Raw genomic sequence first — 24,233 nt, forward strand, 5'->3', positions numbered from 1 at the left:
TTAAAAATAATTTATCGTTTAAAAAAAAAACAAAAATTATTAGACGTCGGCTAACTTCAGTATCATAAAATCTTCCGTTTTCCATCTGTCAGATGTCCTCAGCTCTTAATTCTTTTAAAAATAAATTCCCAGATGTCTCTGCCTGTATATAAAAACAAAAATGTTCTCAACAAGTTTAAAATATTTCCCGCCAGATGTCAGCTCCACAAAACCCCATAGGTTACCATCACCTGCGTCATCACCACCACCACTACCATCATTACCATCAACAACTCCCACCCCATAGCAAGTTTTATTTTTTTTTTCACAATAGAAAATCAAGTGCATCAACCCAATTCCAGTAACCTCCAAACAAATACACAAAAAACTAAATTTCCAAAAAAAAAAAAAAAAAAATTTTAACTACACAAAGTATTAAACCATAAGTGTGCAGTGCCAGTATTACATATGGTGATTTTCCAGTGACTTGTGTAAAAAAAAAAAATGCATCACAACCGCCGTAAAAAAAAACGTATAAATTATGGTGTCCGTGCCGTTGAATTATTTCGGGGTACAAAAGGTTATGGTTTCACAATATCCGGTCAGCAGCCATGTATTTTAAGTTGCATCGTAACAGGATCACCAGCCGAACAATCAGGTCTACGTGCTGGTGATTATTTAGTTGCTGTCAATGGTTACAATGTCGCAAAATCACCTCACGATGATGTCGTTAAATTAATAGGTAATTCAAAAGGTATATTACGATTACAAATTGCCGAAAATTATTATTCTGATTCATCAGATGAAGAAGGACATCTTACTGCCCGTACAAAACCTAAATATTCTCATAAAACCCGTACTAGTAATAGCACTAGTAACAATAATCACAATCATAGTCATAATAATCATAATCATAATCATAATTACAACCCGAACCACAGCCATACCCATACCCACAACCATAACAACAACAATAGCAACCATAACAATGCTGCCACCAGCGTTTCTCCCAACCCGAACAATGAAAAGTTCAAATGCACTGTCGATAAGGTTGTCAATGATTTGAAAACTGGCGCCATGTTTGAATTGCCCTTCGACTCTGCCCAGACCCCGGGAACAGAAACAACGACAACGTCAACAGGAACAACAATAACAGGAACATCAACAGTCCGTCTTCCCCCACCTCCACCCCCGCAATTAAAAATGCAGTGCAGTAAAAATGGCAGCTGCCATCGTTATTTAAATTTGAAAAACAGTATCTGCGATAACAATTTAGGGTTAGCGTCTTGTTCGTTGCCTTGTTCACTGGCGTTAGCACCACCCCCGTTAAACAAACGTGAAACTGAGAAAATAGTTCACCGTACAGTTGTAGGTTATCTTGGAACAATAGATATTCCGAACCAATTGCACTCTAGTATGATGATGCAAGTGTTGAAAAAATGTATCAAAAGATTGAAACAAGAAAAACGTAATCCGATAACGGTCTTACTGACGATTCATGTTACCAATATTAAATTAACGAATGCTGATAACAAAATAATCGCCGAGTATCCTTCCTATCGCATTATATTTTGCAATGCGTTTTCCGATACAGACAAACAGTACTTCGGAATACTGACTAAATCTACGGGCGACAGGGACGGAATCGTGTCTAATTCATGCCATGTATTCATGATATTCAACAGGTTGATTGATCATTCCCTGCATGTCAACACGTCGAATATCTTTGGGTTCACATGCACGAAGACAACCGACTCTATGGTTTGTCAGGAGTTCCCGGACAGTTGCATGGGACTGATTGGGGCCATACAAACCCTTTATATCGTTGATGGGAGTAATGATGAAAATGGGGGTGCTTATGGGGATGTTAGGAGACAATTGGATGCTGTATCACCGCAGCCAAGTAATGTCAGCAGTTCTACTGCACACTCGAGTAACAGCGACTCGGGGATTGGATTCAGGGATGATTACGCTGGCAATCAGGGGGAGAGAAACGGCGATATTTTTAGGCAGCCATTTCCTGTAAGAATTGCGCTGAGGGCTGGAGGCAGCGGGACTGGGGTTGGGGTTGGAGCTGGGGGTGAAAGTGGGGCTAAAAGTAATGATGATAATGATGATGATGATGATGATGATGATGGACCGTGGATTAGACGAACGGAACCAGAACTAGGTTGCAAGGGAATTGATGGAATCGGGTTGTATGAGGGGCGAAATATATTCGATGGGCAAAGGGAGAAATGTGGAGAGGGTAACACCTGCGTTAAAACATCTGCTGCTAAACAGTCAGTTGGTACTTCGTCTTTCTCGAGGACTATTGCTGGCATTCAACGTTCGGAGATGGAATTTCCGGTTGCTGACGGCAGTTGCTGCAGTGAAATTTTTACGATGGGTGAACCTAGTGAGGATTTTTCTTGTGATGATTCGAGGGCGAGAAACAGTGAAATGTGCAATAAATTGAGCCCTAAGGTATTTAATGTTGCGAAATCCTTGGTGCATAGTTTGGAAAATCTTAAGGGGGATGATGAACAATTTACTGCGTTATTGAATTCGTTTGCGGGGAAAAGTTACGAAGCGAGACAGTGGACTAGTTTGCAGGAAATTAGGAATCTTGATGAATTTCAATCTGATTCTTTGGTATGTATTTTTTTTATTTCAAAAGGCTTGGGGTAAGATGGCCTGTATTTTATTTTTATTTGTAAGATAATTTAGAGCTGGTAATATTGATAGTAATTATTGATTAATTAATTGAAGAGTTTTCAGTTGTAATGGCGGAGAGTAGGCAAATTTTATGATTTTTTTTTTATTAAAAAAAAACAACGAACAATTGTTTTTACTTTATTGTTGATGCTATTTAAACATTAATTTGGGGGATAATGATTTTGAAAATAATAATAAGTATAGGAGATAAACAGGCACTGAGTAGACAGCCCTAAATTTTTTATACTCCAAACTCCCATGGTAACTTTTCTTGTAATAATTTTTAAAAAAATAATTTTAATCAGCAAAGTTATCGTTACGTCAGGAGCTTAATTATTTAAAAATTCCCGCGTAAAAACAAAATGTTATTAAAAAAAAAATTTTTACTTCGACGATTTTTTATTTTCGAAAACGCATAAAAAATATTAAGTATCCCGATTATTATAATTCCAGTCAGCAGAAATTAATGACAAAAAAAATGAGAGCTCATTTATCTAAACCGCTTAATTAATTTTTTAGTTATCGTATAAATTTATTCAAAAAATTATCTTTAAAAAAAACCGCGTTTAGTTTCTTCAATTCGTACTCTAGTTTGATTATCAACTCCCATCTTATCAATCTAAATATTTATTGGAAATTTTCGTCGCTTATTTTAAAAAACAAAATATCGTAAAAATTCTCCATAGTTTATAAATTAAAATATATTAAAAATTTTTATTCAAATTTAGAACAAATTACTGTAAATTATTAACAAGTAAAATTAGGCATACATATTCATTATAAATTAACTTATCTACATACTTTTTTTTTTTACATATCTTTAAATTTCCAAGTGAAATATGTCTGGAAAATTAAAATCATTCTATTTGATTTAAATAATTGCTTTTTTATTGTCCATAAGTCATTTAATTTGAATTTTAAAGCTTATAGTAATTTTTTAAATTTGAATTTGAATTCAAAATTATTTATTTTTATGCATAATTAGTTTTTAATTACGGTTTTAAAAAAAAAGTTAGTACTGTATTTTGAAAATTTTATACATACAGAATTTATATATATATATATATATATATATATATATTTTTAAATAGTCACCTTGTATTTTCACTAAAAATCACTCTCCAATTTTTAAAATCATCAACAAATCGATAGTCTATTAAAAATTAATAACTTTTTTAAATGTCCTTCACAAAAATCCTTAAAAATCAATAAAAATTTATAACAAAGTAAATGTTATTAAAAAATATATAAATAAAGTATAATATAATAAATATACTACTGCACTTTTTTACTCTTTCCGTCTATTGAGGACGCCATAATTTCCTGTTAGGGCTTTTAGATCACATATTACTATATAAGAGAATGTAAATGCTCCATATTCATACATTTATATACCTTTATAAACACACATACATATATATCCACATATATACACATCCACATACATTCATAAAATTCATACATTCAAAGAATGAGAATGAAGTCACGCACACATTTATATAAATTCATTCTAAAAAGTTCATGAATTCCTTATATATATTCTTTTATGACTAACATATATTTATACACGTACATACATTCATACATACATATATATATTTATATGAAGAAGTGGGAGAATTTCATACACACATACTACAAATTTTAAATAGATTTTACACTCTCACATATGTAAGTATATATACATACATATATATATAATAAAAGAAGTATAATACTAATATTATTTTATAATATATAATACAAAGAAGTATAGCATGACGTGTCGGTAGTAGTAGTTTTGTGTGCACGCTGTCAAGCGCACGTTTAGAGTAATCTTGTCACTCTGGGCGGCGCCCATATATTTTTAAATTATTGTTATTTATTAGTTTATTTAACTAATAAATAATTTATCTATTCATTTAATTATTCATTAATTTATTAATACACACTATAAATTACTAGACAAAAATCGGTCATATCATAGCTTTAAAAAAAGTCACTACAAATTAATAAGTGTTCTTATATATATTTTTGTTTTCATATAAATGTTTTTCTATAGAAATTTTTTAATATCTTTTTTTAATTATAAATTTTAATGTGGCAATTAAAATTTATATTCAAAGTGTTGAATTTTTGAAATTTTAAAAATTATTTATTTAAATAATTTTGAGTTAAATTTTAAATAATTTGAATGTTGTGTGCTATCGGTTGTTTAAATTATTTACACATGGGATTTCCGTATTATGGATTAAAACTTTCACTATATAAACATGGAATTTTACATCAAGTCAGTATGTACTTATATTGCAAGTATTTTGTTTAAATTATTTAACAAAAAAAAAAAAAAATGAATTTTTTAAATTAAATTGTAATTAAATTTTTTTATATAAAAAAAAAATTGTTTTTACTATAAATAGATTTAAAGTGTTACAATTAAAGTCATTGAGCAAATTTAATGCCCTATTTGACCCTACATATTAGTTATATAAATTTTAATTATACATATTTATATAATTTATTTATTTTTTATTCTCAGAAAAATTTAAAAAAATTATTTTAAAGAAAAAATTGAGACTTTTTTATTTATTTATTTATTTATTTTTGTATATTATTTATTTTTATTTAAAAGTTGGTAGCATATATATTTACAATGTTGGGTAGGATAAAAAAAAATGAAAAAATAAAACGGGATTTCTTTAGTCGTGAGACAATGTTTCGGTTCGTTTCACCTGGTGAATAAGAGTCCATTGTTTGTGGTTTAATTTGTGGTGAAGAAATATATTTTTTAAAAAATAAAATATATGTGAACTTAAAGTTGGATTTTTAAAACGATATTTTACTGTGGTTGAATTTTTTTTTTATTTAAATAATAAAATTTGTGTTAAAAAAAAAAACAAAAATTATGTTCTTCGTTGAAATTTCGGTAATTTTTTATTTTAATTCTATTAATTTTAAACTCATTGGCATGCTAATTGTTTTTACATAGAGTTATATTTATTTTATTTAAAACATTAACTTCCGGTGAGTCATGGATTTAATTTGAAGTTAATTTATTTAATTAATTGACAGTATATGATTGGAATACGTGATAGAATTATTCGAATTTCAAATTATCATTTAAATAATTGTTATTTTTATTTAATAAAATTCATTTATTTTAAATTATTAACATTAATTTTTTTGAATTTTAAATGTGTAAATGTAATTTCACTTTTTAATTCAATTTTTTTGAATAATTGTAGTAATTAATAAATAATTATTTGTTATTATTTTTACGGAGAAAATGAGTTTTTAAAATTTATTATTATTTTAATTATTTTTAGTACAGAAAAAAATAAATTGAAAAATTAGAGTTTGAAATTACAAATCGTAACCTGAGTATCAAAATAGAAAATTTTAAGATTACAAACAATAAATTTTATAATATGTGTAATAATTTTGAATGTTTAAATTACGATTTTTAAAATTCAAATATTAATTTTTTTTGTATAGACAATAAATTTAAACATTTATTCTACAATTCCCATGTAAAAAAAAGGGTAAAAATGTGTTGACTGTTCTAAACTCCAAAACGTGACACAACGACGAACTTTTTTTGATCGTTTTTTAAACTTTATAAATTCAAGAAAAAAATCAATAAATATAATGGTTCAAAATTAGTTGTTCCTGAACGTATTTTGCACAAAACTGTTAATTTGTAGTACTAATTCAATTGTTATTTTCTGTGTATTGTCAGAAGTTTTAAAATAGTTTAAAAAAGGTTCGTCATTGTGTCGTGTCATATTCTAATGTTTAAAATAGTGAACACTTTTTTAACTTTTTTTCAAGAATTTTTTTTTACACAAGTTATTTACGTTTTAATTATAAATTAAAGAATTATAATTTAGAATGTCAGTATTTACTGATCACTAATTACTACTTTATATAATTTATATACTTCATTTTTTTTTGTGTATAAAATATTGATGTAAATAGATAAATGCATTAATTTTATTATTTAGACATTAAGTGTCTTGATCCCTAAACAAAATATCCCTGGACAAAATATTCTGCATTTTTTGGAAAATTCTTTTTTTTTTATAATTTTTATATTTTGGGATAGGGTACAAGTACCGTTTTTGGCCACTTTAGGGCCAGTTTTGGCCACTTAAAATAATTTGTAAAATACGTAATGACAGAATTAATTTTTTATGTGTTCGAAGATACTTTTATCACACTCTTTCAATGGAATTTTTTGTTTTAAAACGTTTTCATTAATTAAAATAAAGTATTAAATGTCCAAAAATGGAACAGTGGCCACAAATGCTACTTCTACCCTATTTTATCCGGGTTCCATAACGCGCAGAATCATTATTTATTACCAAATATATGATAAAAATTATTGAATGAAAATCTACACATTAAGTTTATTTTGAAAATTTTTATTATTATTTCATTAGTATTCTTTATTGATACAATAGCAATCTTAATTAAAATTTTATGTAATTATTTTTAAATAATGAGTAATATATCTAATTATATGATTCAATGATTTTTATTATGAAAAAATTTTAAAAGTATACATTTATGTATTAAATTTCATACAATATGCAAAAGTAACTGTCTGTATAGTAATTTGTATAAATTAGATTAATAGAATAGTATCAAGTATTAAGCAACTAAAAATTACTGTGCAATTTATAATTTTTCCGAAGCAGAGAAACAAAAATTAACGAAGGCTAAAGATATCTTTTAAAAATATATATTACAAATTATACAATTTTTAGGAGACATCGGACTGATAGATTGAAATTAGGACTCGCACGCCGGAGATCTGGGTTCGAATCCCGGCCGAGCCAAATTTTAAATGATTTTGAAAATACGCTGACAGTAATTTGAGATTCCATAGAGATTTTACACCAACACCAAAACACATCACAATTATTAATCATATTAATGATAATTAAAGAAAATTTAAAAATGAATTAAAATTTACATCTTAAATGACACACTTCTGTAAAATGATGTATCATACGATGACATTTTGACCACAGCGTAAAAAAATGACCAAAGGTCGTTAACCTCGAGTATGAAAGACAAAAAAGTGATATCCATTTTTGAGTATTTTTTTTTTAATTCAAAGGATAAAAAAAAGTCCTTTAGTTTTAATTTTTAAAAAAATTCCAGGATATGAAAAAAATATATAAAAAATTTAAATTACAAAAAGACTTACAAAATTTTTATATTTTTTATATTATTCATAAAAAATAAAATAATTTTTTTCTGCTACATATTTTCACATTTCATACTTTTTTTTCCAGCAATATGGAAGTACAGATTCATGTGATAAAGAAGATAATAATTATGGTGTACATACATGGGCATCAGGTTTTGAAAAATTATTAAAAGATCCTGTTGGCTTACAAACTTTTGCTGTAAGTTAATTAAACAATATTACCAATAACTTCTTATCATTAATTAATTAATTAATTTATTTATTTATTTAAAAACAGGAATTTTTAAAAAAAGAATTCAGCCATGAAAATATATATTTTTGGGCAGCTTGTGAGCGATACCGCAATACAGAAGATATTACAAATAGACGTGCATTAGCATGGAAAATTTATCAACGTCATCTATCAACGACAGCCGCCGAGCCAGTTAATGTTGATAGTCATGCAGCTGGACAAATAACACAAGAATTAATTAATTACGCTCCTGCAGATCTTTTCCTACAGGTAATAATAATTTTTATGACAAATAGTAACTAATTTTTCTTATTATTTCTCATTACGCAATAAAATATTAGTCATTATTTTAAATCGTTTGATAATTATTATTCTATTAGAATCAAATGATTATATTTTTTTCATTGCATTATAAATGATCAAATGTATAAGCAATGGAATTTATATTAAATTTTAAAAGTTATTTTTTTAATAATTTAATATTATTTTTTTATATTTCTGTTTCATTTGAGAATATTTTAAAAAATTATTTAATTATAAAGGCTACAGATGGATAAATATAACGAAAGTTTTTGACAGCTTAATAAGATGATTTTTTTTTGTCCATAAGTTGTAATTGATAAAATTTTTTACTGGACTGCTGAATGACGGAGTAAAAAATTATAAATTTCTTTATCTAAATTTTGTAAATAAAAAAAAACTTGATTATTTTCTTCAGTAAAAAAAATTCGAATAATGTATTAAATTTTTTACCCAGGGTTCGGTTTTTTAAATATTGATTCTAAAAGTTTTTATGGTTTTCTAATTATTTTTTTATTGACAGTAACTTTTTTTATTTTGTCGTTTCAAAATTTGACAAAGGAAATTTTTAAATTTTAAATTATAAAACAATTAAAATTTTTAATTAATAAAATAATAATTATCGTAACTAAAAAAAGTCAAAATTAGTATTTTAAAAAGTTAATAAAGGGTTCAATATTGTCTACTTTCATTCAAAAAACAACAGAAATAAATAAAGTGTAAAGTAAAATCTTAAAAAATAATTTTGTTTTGCTATTTGTATGGGGTAGAAATTTTTTCAAAATTAAAAAAAAATTTTACTAATTAATTTTGGAGTAAAAATTGTTTTTTTAATTTTATAATTTTTTATTTCTACAAATCAACTCTTGATATTAATTTTAACAAGAAAAATGTACATACACTTCATAAATAGAAACATAGAAAAATAAATAAGAAATTAGTTCATTTAACTCACGGACATTTTCATTAAATTTATTAAACTGTAGCCTTAATAATTAGTTATCATATGATTTATTATCATTTACTTCATTTATGTATTTTTATTTTGTTTTGTTTGATTAAAAAATAGGCACAAAAACAAGTTTTTAATTTGATGAAATTTGATAGTTATCCACGTTTTTTACGATCTGATTTGTATCGTAATTGTTTAGAGACTGGTAGTAGTGTTGTAAGTACAGAAGACTGTGATTTAGCTCTTACTAATTCACCAAGTGTTAAATTAAAAAAAAGTCATTCAGATGCTGAAGACAGACGTAGAAAATCTATATTACCTTGGAATCGTAAAAATAGGTATCATTTTTTTTATTTTCAACTTACTGTTAAAAATTTTCTTTAAATATTAAAGCAAATTAATTAAAATTAGAATCAGTATAAAAATTTAAAATTACAATATATGAACGTAGATTAAAAAAGTGTCAATTAACATAGACGTTATTTCGACGAAAAGTGATTGAATATTTTGTTTCTTGTCTCACTCAATCAATTGAATCGTTTATTTGAAAAACCCCATAAGTCAAGAAAACAAAATTTTTCAGGAAACACAAAAAACATTTTTCTGGAAAAACTTGCCATTGAAATAATAAATAAATAATTGAGGAGAATAATGTTAGCGTCTCTGAAAAATATTCAAACAAGAAAAATTCAATTTTTTAATTGAAACTACTTAAAAAAATTATTTAAAGTTGATTGACTTATGGGGTTTCTCAACCACACGGAAGAAAAAGTTATAAAATCATTGTTTTCTTTATTTTTTCCGCTCAAATAATTTATTAGACTGATAAAATGAAATGTATAATATATATATAAACTCTGAAACTCAGAAATTACAAAAAATAATAATTAATTTAAGTATTTTAATTAGTCATATTATTTTTTTTTTCCAAAAAAAGCGCGAATTTTAAATAAAAAAGAAAAAATTATTTCTATAGAACTAAAACTGCATATGTTTATTTGAAAAACCCCATAAGTCATTGACTTATGGGGTTTTTCAATAAAATGAAGTTTCTGTCACCTCGTTGTTTTTTAAACACTGATTTGATGGATATTTTTAATCATTTCTATGGGGGGGACATCCAAAGAACCCAAAGATGCAAAAAACCCAATTTCGAAAAAACATGACTTATGGGGTTTTTCAAATAAACGATTCAAATATCACATAGATGATATATTTTTAAATAGTCACTTCATATTTTCATTTAAAATTTTGCTTTAATTTTTTAAATTATCAACAAATCGATATTCTCGAAAAATTTATAAATTTTTCTTACAATTTTCTTTTAAAATCGAGCAAAATTTTTAACAGTGGACGTATAGATTTAAAAAATAATTATTTATTATTGCATATATTGTGAATATATATTAAAAAAATGTTTATTTATTAAGGTCTAAATCAAAAGACAGAGGAGAGAGTGAGTACAATAAAATACCAACGCGCGTTGAACCGATGTACAAAAGTTTTTCATCAATAAAACGTGATAATGACGGCAATAATACTAGTAATAACAATAATAATAACAACAACAGTAATTACAACAATAATGATGACAATATATCGATATCAAGTAGCCGGTCTTCATTAGCATCGTGGGATTTAGCGTTACGTCAATCATTTAGTAAACATGTAAGTGTAATTATTTATTTATTATTAACTAATTTTTTTGTTTTGGCATTTTGCTATTGAGAGATTATTAATGTATGTAATCATATTTTTTTTTTAACGGAAACCGCTATTTTTATAAAAATTTTAAATATTTCATTAAAATTTAAATGCTAACTTTTTTTTCAAGTTTTTATACATTTAATATGAGAATTTGATACTGTAATATTATAGCTGAAGGCAAAAAAAATTTGAAGCTGTTAATTTTAAATGGAAGATCTTAAAAAAATTTATTTACGATTATTTAAAATTTATTTTAAATCTTTATGATTTAGTTGGCAATTCAAAGACTGAAATAAACTTTATTTTTTTTTTTTTTATTTTTTTAATATAGCCGCGTGAATGTTATTTGATATGTAGTAAAAATATATACTGAGTATTTTAAATATAAATGTAAAAAAAAATAAGTTCGTAAATATAATGGCGGTTTCCTTATGTTAAAAATAATCATGTTATTAATTGAAATAAAATATATATGAGTGGGTCGAAAAAAAAATATTTTTTGCAAGAAAATAAAAATTTATGTTTTAGTGTCCCAATAATAATTTCTAATTGATAAGGAGTAAAAATATTTATTTTAAGGGCAGATATTTTTTTTTTAACACAAAATTTTGAATTTATCCAAATAGACCTGATTTTTACTTTATGATTTTTAAAAAATGAAAAAAAATGAACATGAGGCAGTGGAAGTTCTCTAACTTCGATTACAAGAGGCTTTAAATTTTTTGAATTAAAGCAAAGAATTTTTTATATTTTATATACGACCATTTTCAAATTATTAATAAAAATCTATTAATTGTTAATGAAAAAAATTTTTATTTTTGAAAAATATCTTGTGGAAAAAATTATCTTCGAATCAGAAATTAAAATTCATTATTAATTTTGAATATTAATGGGACGACTCAAGATACTAAATTGTTTTTTTTTTAAATAACAATTTGTAGCTAAAAAAAAAAAAAATTCCGATTTACCCAAATATACATTTTATTTTAATTGATAATAAATAAGCGAATGATTTTTGTGTGTAATTTTTTTTTGTTTTATTTAAAAATTTTGTTTGTTGCTATTTTGTTTTACTATTAATAATAATTATAGTCCGTTGCATCATACGATGGACAAAATGATAAAAAAGACGTACATAGCAAGTGTACGGGATTATGTCGTGTGATATTACCTGATGGATCTACAACAGTAGTACCTACAAGTCAAACAGAGACTATTAAAGATGTGATAACACGTCTACTAGATAAACGAGCTTTGAAATATTTGAATTATGATGTTCTCATACTAGCCACCGACGAGGTCAGTTTAATTAAAAATAATAAACATCAGCACTTAGAATAAATAACAATCATTCACCTCCGCACTTATTTTTAATTTATTTATCAGTGAATTTAAAAATTTTTTAAATTCTAAACTTTGATTTAATTTTAGCGAATTAAAATCAGCAGTGCAATTAAGAAATTAAATTTATCTCGATATTTTTATCTAAAATGTCTCATATATTTTTTTAAAAATAAATTATTTAGTATGAGAAATTCAAAATATTTCGTATCAATTTTAATGTAAGAGAATTTAAAAATTTTCTAGCTTTAGTTTAAACTAAATATAATAATGGCGCGAAAATATTTAAATTTAAAATATTTGAATTTAAATCTCACTAGAGATAAAAAAAAATTTAATTAATTTCTAAAATTTTACAAGTTAATTAAACTATATAATTTTTGAAATTTTATATTTTCGCGCCATTATTTAATTTAGTCCGAGTTAGAGAATTTTCAAGTGTACTCTGAAAAAAAAATATAAATATTATTTTTTAAATTTTAATTTAAATAATTACAGTGTAATTAATAATAATTAGCACGCTGTCATTGCATGTGTATGGCTTTAATAGTAAATAACTTAAAGGACTGTAATTTTTTTTTTTTTAATTAAAACGCACGCACGCATTATTTACTAATGAACTATAGTATATTTTTTAAATTCTTATGATTTATTATTGGACGTAGATAAGCAATAATATGATAACTACCATAGACATTTTAAAAAAATTGGTTTTGAAAAATGAAATCTATTTTTAATAAAATTTATCGAAATTATTCGAGCGCAGATTGTTCCCATGTGCTTTTATTAATAAATGTTCAAAAAAAATATAATAGTTTGAGGATCCAAAATAAGCAGATCCATAAAAAATGAAGCAAAATTTAGTATTACGAAATATAAAATAGCCGATCTAATTTTAAAAAAAGTTTCATGAGACTTGACTCGGTTTTTCAAAATTACTAATCATACTTGTCTATTAAATCCAATTAATCTCAAGTAACTTGACACTGTACTGCTAAAATAATTACAGCAGAAATATTGTAACGTAAAAAGTTAATTAAAAAAAAATTATAAACTTGTGATAAGAAAAGTTTATTTATTATTTGTTGCAATAACGTAGCAAATTACTTGAATTTTAATTATAGTTAATGACTGGCCCTTTGCAATCTAGTATTTAAACTCCCGCTACTTGACTCGATTTTACAAAAAATTTTATCCCAGATAATTTATTCGTCGACAATTATTTTATTTTATAATTTAAAAAAAATTTTTCCCACTGAACTACTCAAATAAAATTTTTTAGTTACTAAGGAATCTCGTGCAAAAATATTAAAAATCAATTTTTTATGGGGTGACACATTGCTTATCTACGTCTAATTACTTCAAGTGTAATATCAATAATAATAATTTAAATGACATTACAGTTGATGAATCTAAAGTACTCGTCATCGGTATTAGCAGGCCAAGAAGTTGAAGTAGTACCCGCAAAAGTATTAAAAGTTGATTTGCCATCACGACGTATTATAACTGTCGTCGCACATAGAGGACGTACGTTAAAAGAAGTATTGAGGCCATTATTAAATAAATATGGTTTTAAATTAGAATTAATAACGATATGGGGTGATGGACATCCGATATCACTAGATATTCCTGCTATCAATGCACCCGCGAGACTTGTTCTTACTTCAAACAATGAAGGTAAATATTTTAGTATTGATAAAAAAAATTTATCTACTCAGAATTAAATAAGCGACGAAAATTTTCAATAAATATTTAGATTGATAAGATGGTTGATAATCAAACTAGAGTACGAATTGAAGAAACTAAACGCGGTTTTTTTTAAAGATAATTTTTTGAATAAATTTATACGATAACTAAAAAATTAATTAAGCGGTTTAGATAAATGAGCTCTCATTTTTTTTGTCATTAATTTCTGCTGACTGGAATTATAATAATCGGGATACTTAATACTTTTTATGCGTTTTCGAAAAAAAAAATCGTCGAAGTAAAAATTTTTTTTTTAATAACATTTTGTTTTTACGCGGGAATTTTTAAATAATTAAGCTCCTGTCGTAACGATAACTTTGATGATTAAAATTATTTTTTAAAAATTATTACAAGAAAAGTTACCATGGGAATTTGGAGTATAAAAAATTTAGGGCTGTCTACTCAGTGCCTGGTTATCTCCTATACTTATTATTATTTTCAAAATCATTATCCCCTAAATTAATGTTTAAATAGCATCAACAATAAAGTAAAAACAATTGTTCGTTGTTTTTTTTTAATAAAAAAAAATCATAAAATTTGCCTACTCTCCGCCATTACAACTGAAAACTCTTCAATTAATTAATCAATAATTATTATCAATATTACCAGCTCTAAATTATCTTACAAATAAAAATAAAATACAGGCCATTTTACCCCAAGCCTTTTGAAATAAAAAAAAATACATACCAAAGAATCAGATTAAAATTCATCAAGATTCCTAATTTCCTGCAAACTAGTCCACTGTCTCGGTTCATAATTTCTTTGCTATTACAACAGAAAAAATATTAATTAATATTTACATAACTTAGCAAGTAAATTTATTAATAATCATTTTAAAATAAATTTAGATTTCCAACGAGACGTACCAAGATGTCAGGATAATATTCCGCAAGGACAAACGACATTAGACGAAATAACAAACAAAGTATTCGAAGAATTATTAGTCGGTAAAAGTGCTAATAAATATCAAAGTGAAGGTTCTTGTAAGGTAAATTTGATACTTCATTAATTTTTTATAACTAGTAATTAATTAACTAATTAATTAATGAACAAATTAATTTTTTATTCAGTCGGATGATCAACGATCAGAGGGATCTTCAATTCTGTCAAATAAATTTTTTTCCCGTGATCTGGCATTATCGGGAAAGAAAAAATCTAAATCTAAGAGCAGTAATTTAAGTGAGAAAAGTAATTCCGATTGTACTGGCGATGATAGCGCAGCTCAATCTACTCGTTCGCATGCACCTTTAATTGCTAAATGGCGCAATGGGGTTAAATTACAACTACCTGGACGATTTGATGGTGATGGTAAATTTTATTTATTCTAATAGTTATTAAAGCTACTAATTACTTTTTTTAAAAATAAATAATGACTTCTTTCAATAAATCTATTATTAAAATTCTTTTTATCAAACAGTAAAAAATATTCTTAAGGCAATAAATTAATTATTAGAATGGTCTTTGAAAATTAAATTTTCCCAGGCGCTCCATAAAATGCCTCTTTTTTAAGTGAAAAAATACATGGGGAATTAGGGTTTTTCTTTTTAAGTAAAAAAGAACACGTGCCTCAGGACGATCGAAGCTCATTTTTCGATACAATTGCGGTTTTTTTAAAATATCTCATGAAATATGCAGATTAAAGGAAAAAATCATTAGAACAATTTTGTAGGAAATTAAATTCTTGACAAAAAAGGTCATATTTATTTTTTTTATAAAATGTATATTTATGAAGATATTTTAAAAAACCTTTTCAGACCTTATGAATTGAGCGTTTTAAGAATTACACGTGTTGAATATTTTTCTAAATATATATAAACTATATCGAGCATAATGATTGATATGTTACGAGTTACGAAGTCTATATTTAAGAAAAAAAAATTATTTTTAATATTCATAATCCTTAAATGCTCAATTGATAAGATATGAAAAGTTTTTTTTTAAAATATCTTCATAAATATACACTTTATAAAAAAAATAAATATGACCTTTTTTGTCAAGAATTTAATTTCCTACAAAATAGTTCCTATGATTTTTTCCTCTAATCTGCATATTTAATGAGATATTTACAAAAAACTGATTGTATCGAAAACTGAACTTTGATCGTCCGAGGCACGTGTTCTTTTTACTTTAAAAAAAAAAAAAAAAAAAAAAAAAAAAAAAAAAAAAAAAAAAAAAAACCAAATTCCCCAGGTATTTCTTCACTAAAAAAGAAGCTTTTTATAGAGTGTCTGAGAAATTTCATTTTTAATGACCACCCTATTAATTATGATTATTGATTTACTTATTAAATAAATTATTGTAATTTTTTTTTATTACAGAATTGTATGAAGGATTAAAAAGAGCGCAAAGATCAAGATTAGAAGATCAAAGAGGAACTGAAATTAATTTTGAACTTCCAGATTTTTTAAAGGTAAATTTTTTATTTAAATAAAATAAACAACTAAAAAAAAATATTAAATAATTTTATTGTAATAATTATAAATATTTTTTAAAACTTCAAGTAATTTTACGAAATTAAATTTTTTTTTTACAAGTAATTGTAAAAAATGATTAATTTATTAAAAAAAAAATTTTATTGATTCCAGGATAAAGAAAATAATAAAAGTAAAGATGAAAAAAAATTACGACGTGCGCGTCTGACGGTATCAGCAAATTGCGACCCCACAACAAAATTTTACAACGACATGTCATCAAATGAAAAAAAACAAAATCCATCATCAAGCTTATTGAAAGATAGCGTTAATAAATTAAGTGAATCTCGTATTAATAATAAAAGTACAATAAATAGTTATCCCCAGTCTCCATCATCGTCGTCGTTGTCTCTATCAGTATCCGATCAATATAAAAATTCTATGCAGGAAAGCAGTACAAATAAAACAACAAATCTTGACAATTCATTAACGAATTTAGACGTGACACTTGAAGATGCTGACAAGACGATTATTGATAACAGTAATTGCAAGTTGACGTGCAAAAGTATTGAGTCTTCACCAACTGGCAATACGTCGATGTTATCAATGTCAATGTCAATGTCAGTGTCATCTACATCATCATCATCGGGATTAATGGAGTCGCCATCGACGTCACCAACGAAATTATTAAAGCCACCGCCTTTGCCGCCAAAACCTAAAGGCTTATTAACAAACGCCGCTAAAACAAATCATTTGTTATCGATGAAAAATAATACGAGAACTACGACAATTACCAGTGACTCATGTGAGAATAAAAATATTTTTTAATTTTTTTTAAGAAAAATTTTGAGTCTTCTGAACAAATTTTATTTTTTTTTTTACACAAGTGATTATTTAAAATTTTCATTAATAAGTTGAGAAATTTAATTGTGATTGTGATGGTAAATAATTAATATTTATACTAGTAGAGTTGGGAATAAAAAAGAAACGGGTATGTAGGTACACAGTGTTCTATATATCGTCTATTGTTAAATAAAAAATCGACTACTTTACTTTTATTCTTTCTCATTTTAAATTTGTTTATGGATATGAAACAAGTTGCTCTGACGGACGTTTCGGGCGCACAATCTTTTTATGGACCATGTGAAAAATATTCTTATTTAATTTGTAAAGTGCCCGTGATATTTATTTCTATCACAAATTTTTACATATCATCAAAGTCTATTGACGATTGAATTAATAAATAAATATAGATCATTTTTAAAAAATTATAAAACAAAATTACTAACGAAATTTAAAAATCGTTAAATAAAAAACACATCGCTGATAATAAATCTAGATATATATTTATTTACAACTCCTGACTAATCAACGGCAATCTGCTGAACAAATTTAAGAGAAAATTATCAATTTAAAATTTTTAATCGTTTTTAAAAAAAAATAACGCCGTCAACGAAAGTAACATCTCAACTTATTAATGTCCATTTATCGCCAAAATCTAACCTGAAAAATACATAATAATTATTAAATCACAAAAATAACCTCGAGCGTACATTTAAATAATAAATTATCGCAATAGAAAAAAGTCCTCCTTATACATATAAATGATGTTTATTTAAATTTCATCTTTGCAATAATCAGTAAAATAAAAACATCCAATAATTATCAATCAGTTAATTAATATTAATTATTTTTTCTACATAACTATTGTCTGCATTGACGTATTTGTATACAGCATTACTCATCAATACTTTTACGTTGTTAAATAAATTACAAACTAATTTATATTTTATAACATTATTAAATAATAACAATAATTAATAAAAAATATTAAAATATATATTTATATATACATATAAATGTTATTATTACTATACTACAATAATTCATTTTTTAAATAATTTATATCAATAACAAAAATATTATTTATCAAAAATAAATTTTTATTTTTACAAAATCTACATTTTTAAACTTATAATTAACAAAACTCTGCTTTTAAAATAATCATTAATTATTTTTTATTACAAAAATTTATAACCTCAACTAAAATTTATTTAAAAAAAATTTTTCAATAATTAAAATTTTCCCGCGTAATTAATAAATTATATTTATCATTAATTACTTCATATTTTTTTATACCTAACAATTTATCAAGTGATTAATCAATAAAATCATTAATTAATCACCAAGTTAAACAATTAAATTAAAAATTACTATGACCTGAAGTTAGCCTACGTCTAATAATTTTTGAATTTTTTTCAAACCGACACCTTATAAAAAAAAATATTAAAAAAATTACACCTGTAGTTTTTTTTCATTTTCTACACGTGCATATTTGTAGTTTTTTTTTTTTTTATTAATTGATTTAAAAAAAAAAAAACGAAAATTTCGATTGTCGTCTAACTTCCGGATCATAAATAAAAAATTTCCACTAATTGACTTAAATTTTTTATCACTCACTATTAAAATTAATTCGCAATTTAATTAAAATCATAAGTAATGTATTCACTCATCAATTAATCAACTAATTAATCATAAAAAACCAAATCCCTTAACAATAGTTCTAAATAATAATAACAATAACCATAAAAAATTCAAATAATTTATTTTCCCGCGTAATCGACCCGACCAATAAAAATTCAAATAATCCGGCAACACTAGCGCCAATAAGCAGCAACAATAAAAACAATCATTCAAGTGTTGCATCTCAACCGCAAAACTCGTCAATCAACCATTAAAAATCTCATAATTAATTATTAAATCAATAACTAATTAATTTTAAACTATTTAATTAATAAAATCACTCGGTCATACCAATAAATAAATTAATAATCTATAGAATAAATAAAATAATTAAAAATAACCTATCATACAAATGATAATTTAGTAAAATATTTTTATCACCACACGGGTCATCAGTTTAAAAACCGCCCATTTAATTCTTAATATCAATCAGACGTTTTTTTGTTTCCATTTTTTTTTATTTTACTTTCATTCATTATATATCTTATCAAATCCACACATCTTTTGCATAACTGAGGTAAGTTTATTTAAGTAATTATATAATTAATTAGTAAAAATAATAATTAATATTAATGAGAAGACAACTAAAGAATTTTTTAGAATTATGTCTGATTTTTTTTTTTTTTAATTAATTTATTTTTTTAATCAAAATTAATTAAAATTATTAGTGTGTGGTCTTATATATTTTTATATATATATAAAAAAAAAAAATATATATATATATATATATATATAGTGATAATAATTTTCTAACGTATGACAACTGTTATATATGTAAAATAATATATGAAATGTTAATTTGATCCTAGTACTTGATGGTTTAGTAGAGGATTAAGTTTTATATATTTTGAATTTCATATAATATTTCAAGGTAAAGGTATTATATACACCTGGTTATGTATGTAAATAAATATATGACAGTATATAATAATTATATTGATAGTTAAAGTATGAGACAACCTAAAATTTTATTTATTTATTTATTTTTTTTTTATTTTTGATACTGGAAGTATCGGACGTAAAAAAAAGTTTTTTTTTTTGTAGACAAGTAATATATTTTGAAAATTTATGTGAAGAGTTTGAAAATCTGTGTGCGGTTATTTTCAAAAAATTTTTTTTCATAACAACCAACTTTTTTTGTAAAAATAAAAAAGTAATAGGATGTCTGCTGCTTTTAGTATTTTTTTTTTAAACAGATAAATAATTTTTTTTTAATTTTTTGAAAATTTTTTTTAATCAGTTTTAAAATTGGAAATTAAAAAAAAAAATGTACAAAAAAATTTTGAAAAATTTTTTATATGAATTTAAAAATTTATTTTTTTATAAAATTTTTAAATTAAAAATTTAAGATGGAAATTTTATAAATTTCTATTGAGATGGAAAATCTTATCGATATTTTTGAAAAATATTTTATTTGTTTAAAATTATTGTAAATTTAAAAAAATTATGGGCAAAATATTTTGAAAAAATATAAATCAAATTTTATAAAATAGGAAATTTTTATTATTTATTGTTGAGATAAAAATTTTTAATGGGAATTCGATCATGAGATTAAGGCAGAGAATGAGATGAAGCTAAAACTGAATGAGCTGGAAAAAAGGCGGGAAAATTGTGATGGTTAAAAAGGGCTTAAACTGAGTAGGTAATGAATATCAGGATGTATAGGTACGGTAGGTAAAGATTATGAGAGGAATAGAAGGGAAATTATTGAGAGTGATGGATAAATTGATCGTGTTAAATATCCATAAGACGGTTGGAAATTTAAGACGTGGGTATTAATCTCATGGTTTATATTACCTGCAACTTTTTTTAAACTAGTTTTATGGGATATTAAAATATCATTTTTTAATTAATTATTATAATAAAAGTTTTAATGTAAATTAATTTCAAAATTCTCCATCGGGTTTCAAAATTGTAGTTTTTTTAAAATATCTATGAATATATTGAGTTGTTCAAAAAATTGCACAAGACCTTTTTTGTGGGGCTTTAAATTATCTACAAAAACGGTATTATGTAATTTTTCAAAAAACTGAAGTTAGTGAAATATTTTGAGTTATAAGTTGACAGATTTAGTTGTAAAAATTTTGAATTTGAAATTCTGTGGGTATAATCAGTTTTTTGCAAATATCTTTGTAAATATTGAGTTATCGAAAAAATTGTAAGACATATTTTTTGACGCCCGTTAAATTTTCTACAAAAAAGGTATTTTATACTTTTTTGAAAAACTGAATATCTATTGAGATATTTTGAGTTTAAAATTACAAGGATTAGATTTAGAAATTCTGATTTAAAAATTCCCTGAGTAATTGGTTTTTTGCTGATATCTCTATAAATATTGAGTTTTTCAAAAAATTGTAAGACACCTTTTTTAAAGCTCTTTAAATTTTCTACAAAAAAGGTATCTTATACTTTTTTTAAAAACTTGATATCTATTGAGATATTTCGAGTTTAAAATTCCCTGAGGTTTTTTGGGCTCCGTGTGACTTAATATTTTCTAAAAATGATTTTCTGGTTTCAACAATAAATATTTTTTGTAGGAATAATTTTTTTTTCTGTCATAAATTAAAAAAATTAAAAATTCATAAAACCAAAAATTGGAGCACAGACTTCTGGTGGCTCTCTATAAATAAAAATAAAAAATATTTTAAATGAAATCTAATAAAATTATTTGAATATTTAACTCAGCCATAAAAATTTGATATTTTTCAAATTATTTATTTATTTTTTTCCCCAAGTAAATTATCTCCTACTAGTAGATTAATTATTACATAAATAAAATAAAAAAAATTATCAATATTAATTATTTATAAATATTTACATTGATAAATTACATAATGATAAAAATATAAAGTATAAGTAATTTAAAAGATTATAAAATTGACAGGAAATTGTTTGTCAACGGTCGTTGTCTGATTCACTTTCGACCTCATGGTCTGTTAAACTCTCATATTTATTATCACTTTCTCACTCAATCCCCAGTTTATTCTCTTTCTCTAGTTAACTTTCGCACATATATATCGACCACACATATATTTATATATATATATCCAGCCACATGTTTTATTTTATCGTCCTATTAACCTCACATACTTTAAAATTATATAGTATTAGTGATACAATTCATAATAAGATATCTCAACATAAATTTACACAGTTATATATTACGTATTACATATATATACATGTATGTATATCAGTAAAAGTATTTTTGAAATGTGGTATTCAAATATTTTTTTATTTATTTAACACAGTATTTTAAGTATTTAGTGTACACGTGTTATTTGTATTTAACTACATATTTATTCTAATTAAATGTTTACATATAATTACATGTATATATAGATACATAATTACGGTCATAATGTTACTATAAAATAACGCGCGTGCCAAAAATATATGTAGAGAGAAAGAACGAGTTTTTGGCGCAAAAAATAGTTTGCATGATAAATTGAAAAAAAAAAAATTTTTTTAGGACGAGAAATTCTTTTCTACTCCAAAAAATTTTTTTATTTTGATTTATAATGAAAAAAAGACCGGGGTAAGGAAAAGATTTTTGGATCGAGTAAAAATTTTTTGAACCAAAAAATTATTCCTTCTATATTTATATAATTTTTTTTTAAGTAAAATGAGAGAAAATTTGAAAATTAGTAGTTTTGGGTAAAGTATTAAAGAACTTTGAAAATAGAGTATAAAAATATATATATATGTATCAGGAATTTGAGAATAATTTTGATTTACAAATTATTTCTATTGAATGAAATAATTCAAAAAATTTGAACTATTGTTAAATATATTTTTATAATCTATTTATTTATCACAAGTCAAATAAAAAGTTTATACTTAAAGTTGAAACTAAATATTAAAATTCAAATCGAACACAAAAAAAGTTTTTTACTATAAAGCTCTTAATTCAAGTATTTATTTTTTTTTTCATCGCGTTGAGTATCCATTAGTAATTATCTTGTAAATTCGTATCTGAATTCTATTTTCTTATTTGTCTTTGACGAAAATCTGAATTACATATTGGAAAAAATATCACAAACGTAAGTCTTTCAAGAGTGATTTGAAAACGTACGGATGACTCGAAAACTTTTGAATAATTTATTAAGATTTGAATTATTCAAAAATTTTTAAATAATTCGAAAATTTGATTCGATTTGATTCCATACGAATAATTCGTAAGTTCAAACTATTTGCACATCTCTATAGTACATATATGTGTATATATATATTAATCGTTTTTGATATGAATGAAACCGTTTTATATTTATTATTTTTATCTCATAACTTCCCACTAGTATAATATTATATATCAACAAAATTCTTTTTAAATTCACTCCGTAGTCAGCTGATTAAATTTTCTATTTATTATTATTTTTATTACGCAATATTAAATCTATGTACGTAGATATTAAATAACATTTTTTTCTTTTTCTTTCAGATTTGATAAAATAAAAAACATCAGTATATTTAAATTTATCAATTTATGACCGGGTTTAGTAGTCAAAGTATTATTATTTTAAAATTAAAACGGTCAGTTTAGTTATCGTTGGACTTGAAAACGTAACGCGATACGTCTACGAGAATTTAAAAAATAATAATAAAAATAAATTAGAGTCGGTAGTGAATAAGTGAGTTGTTAACAAGTTAATTTGTTAAATAAAAAATAATGAGTAAATTAAAAGTGCACGAACTTAAAGTACTAGGGAAGATAATTGAAGCTGACAATGAGGATGGTAAAAATTCGCCAAGTAAATTATTATCGCCAGTAACTCAAATTGTACATGATTTTAAAAAGTCGTCATTGAAAAGTGATACTCCAAAATGCAGAAGAGGTGAGTGAAATTTTAATTATATTTATTATACATTATGAATTTTTTGCAATAACAAATTATTAAAATTTTTTTATCTTGATAATCGGACGTAATTTAAAAAAAATTGGGTTTGAAAATTAAAAACTATTTTTCATAAAATTTATCTGGAAATTTTTAGCCTATAGTCGGCAGCTAAAAATATTAGATATAGCAGCGGGTAATAAAGATTCCTAATCGTTCAAATTGTGACGTTTTCAGCCGTGCAAAAAATATTTTTTAGTTGCGTTTGTAGGCACTTACCACCAACTCGTTATTAAACCCTCGCGAAAAAATA

The 24,233-nt window shown here is 24.5% G+C and overlaps 1 protein-coding gene across 4 annotated transcripts; it reads left to right on the plus strand.

Annotated features, from left to right (window-relative positions):
• Positions 1-232: 232 nt before the first annotated feature.
• Positions 233-23,744, plus strand: LOC103575854 (regulator of G-protein signaling loco). 4 transcript variants are annotated; one of them, XM_053737978.1, is made up of 12 exons: positions 233-2,613; positions 7,959-8,072; positions 8,151-8,375; positions 9,475-9,695; positions 10,788-11,025; positions 12,157-12,363; positions 13,809-14,082; positions 15,000-15,139; positions 15,222-15,459; positions 16,470-16,561; positions 16,737-17,367; positions 23,527-23,744. In XM_053737978.1, exons 1-12 carry the CDS (start codon positions 484-486, stop codon positions 23,538-23,540), a joined length of 4,524 nt encoding a protein of 1,507 aa, XP_053593953.1. In that variant the 5' UTR covers positions 233-483; the 3' UTR covers positions 23,541-23,744. The 4 variants fall into 4 exon arrangements, with proteins under 4 accessions (XP_053593953.1, XP_008554044.1, XP_014297643.1 ...); XM_008555822.3 differs by lacking the exon at positions 23,527-23,744 and having other exon boundaries at positions 16,737-18,323; XM_014442157.2 differs by lacking the exon at positions 23,527-23,744 and having other exon boundaries at positions 15,222-15,453; positions 16,737-18,323.
• The last annotated feature ends 489 nt before the right edge of the window (positions 23,745-24,233 follow it).

The sequence above is a fragment of the Microplitis demolitor genome, chromosome 4 (assembly GCF_026212275.2).
Source record: "Microplitis demolitor isolate Queensland-Clemson2020A chromosome 4, iyMicDemo2.1a, whole genome shotgun sequence".
NCBI classification, from domain to species: domain Eukaryota; kingdom Metazoa; phylum Arthropoda; class Insecta; order Hymenoptera; family Braconidae; genus Microplitis; species Microplitis demolitor.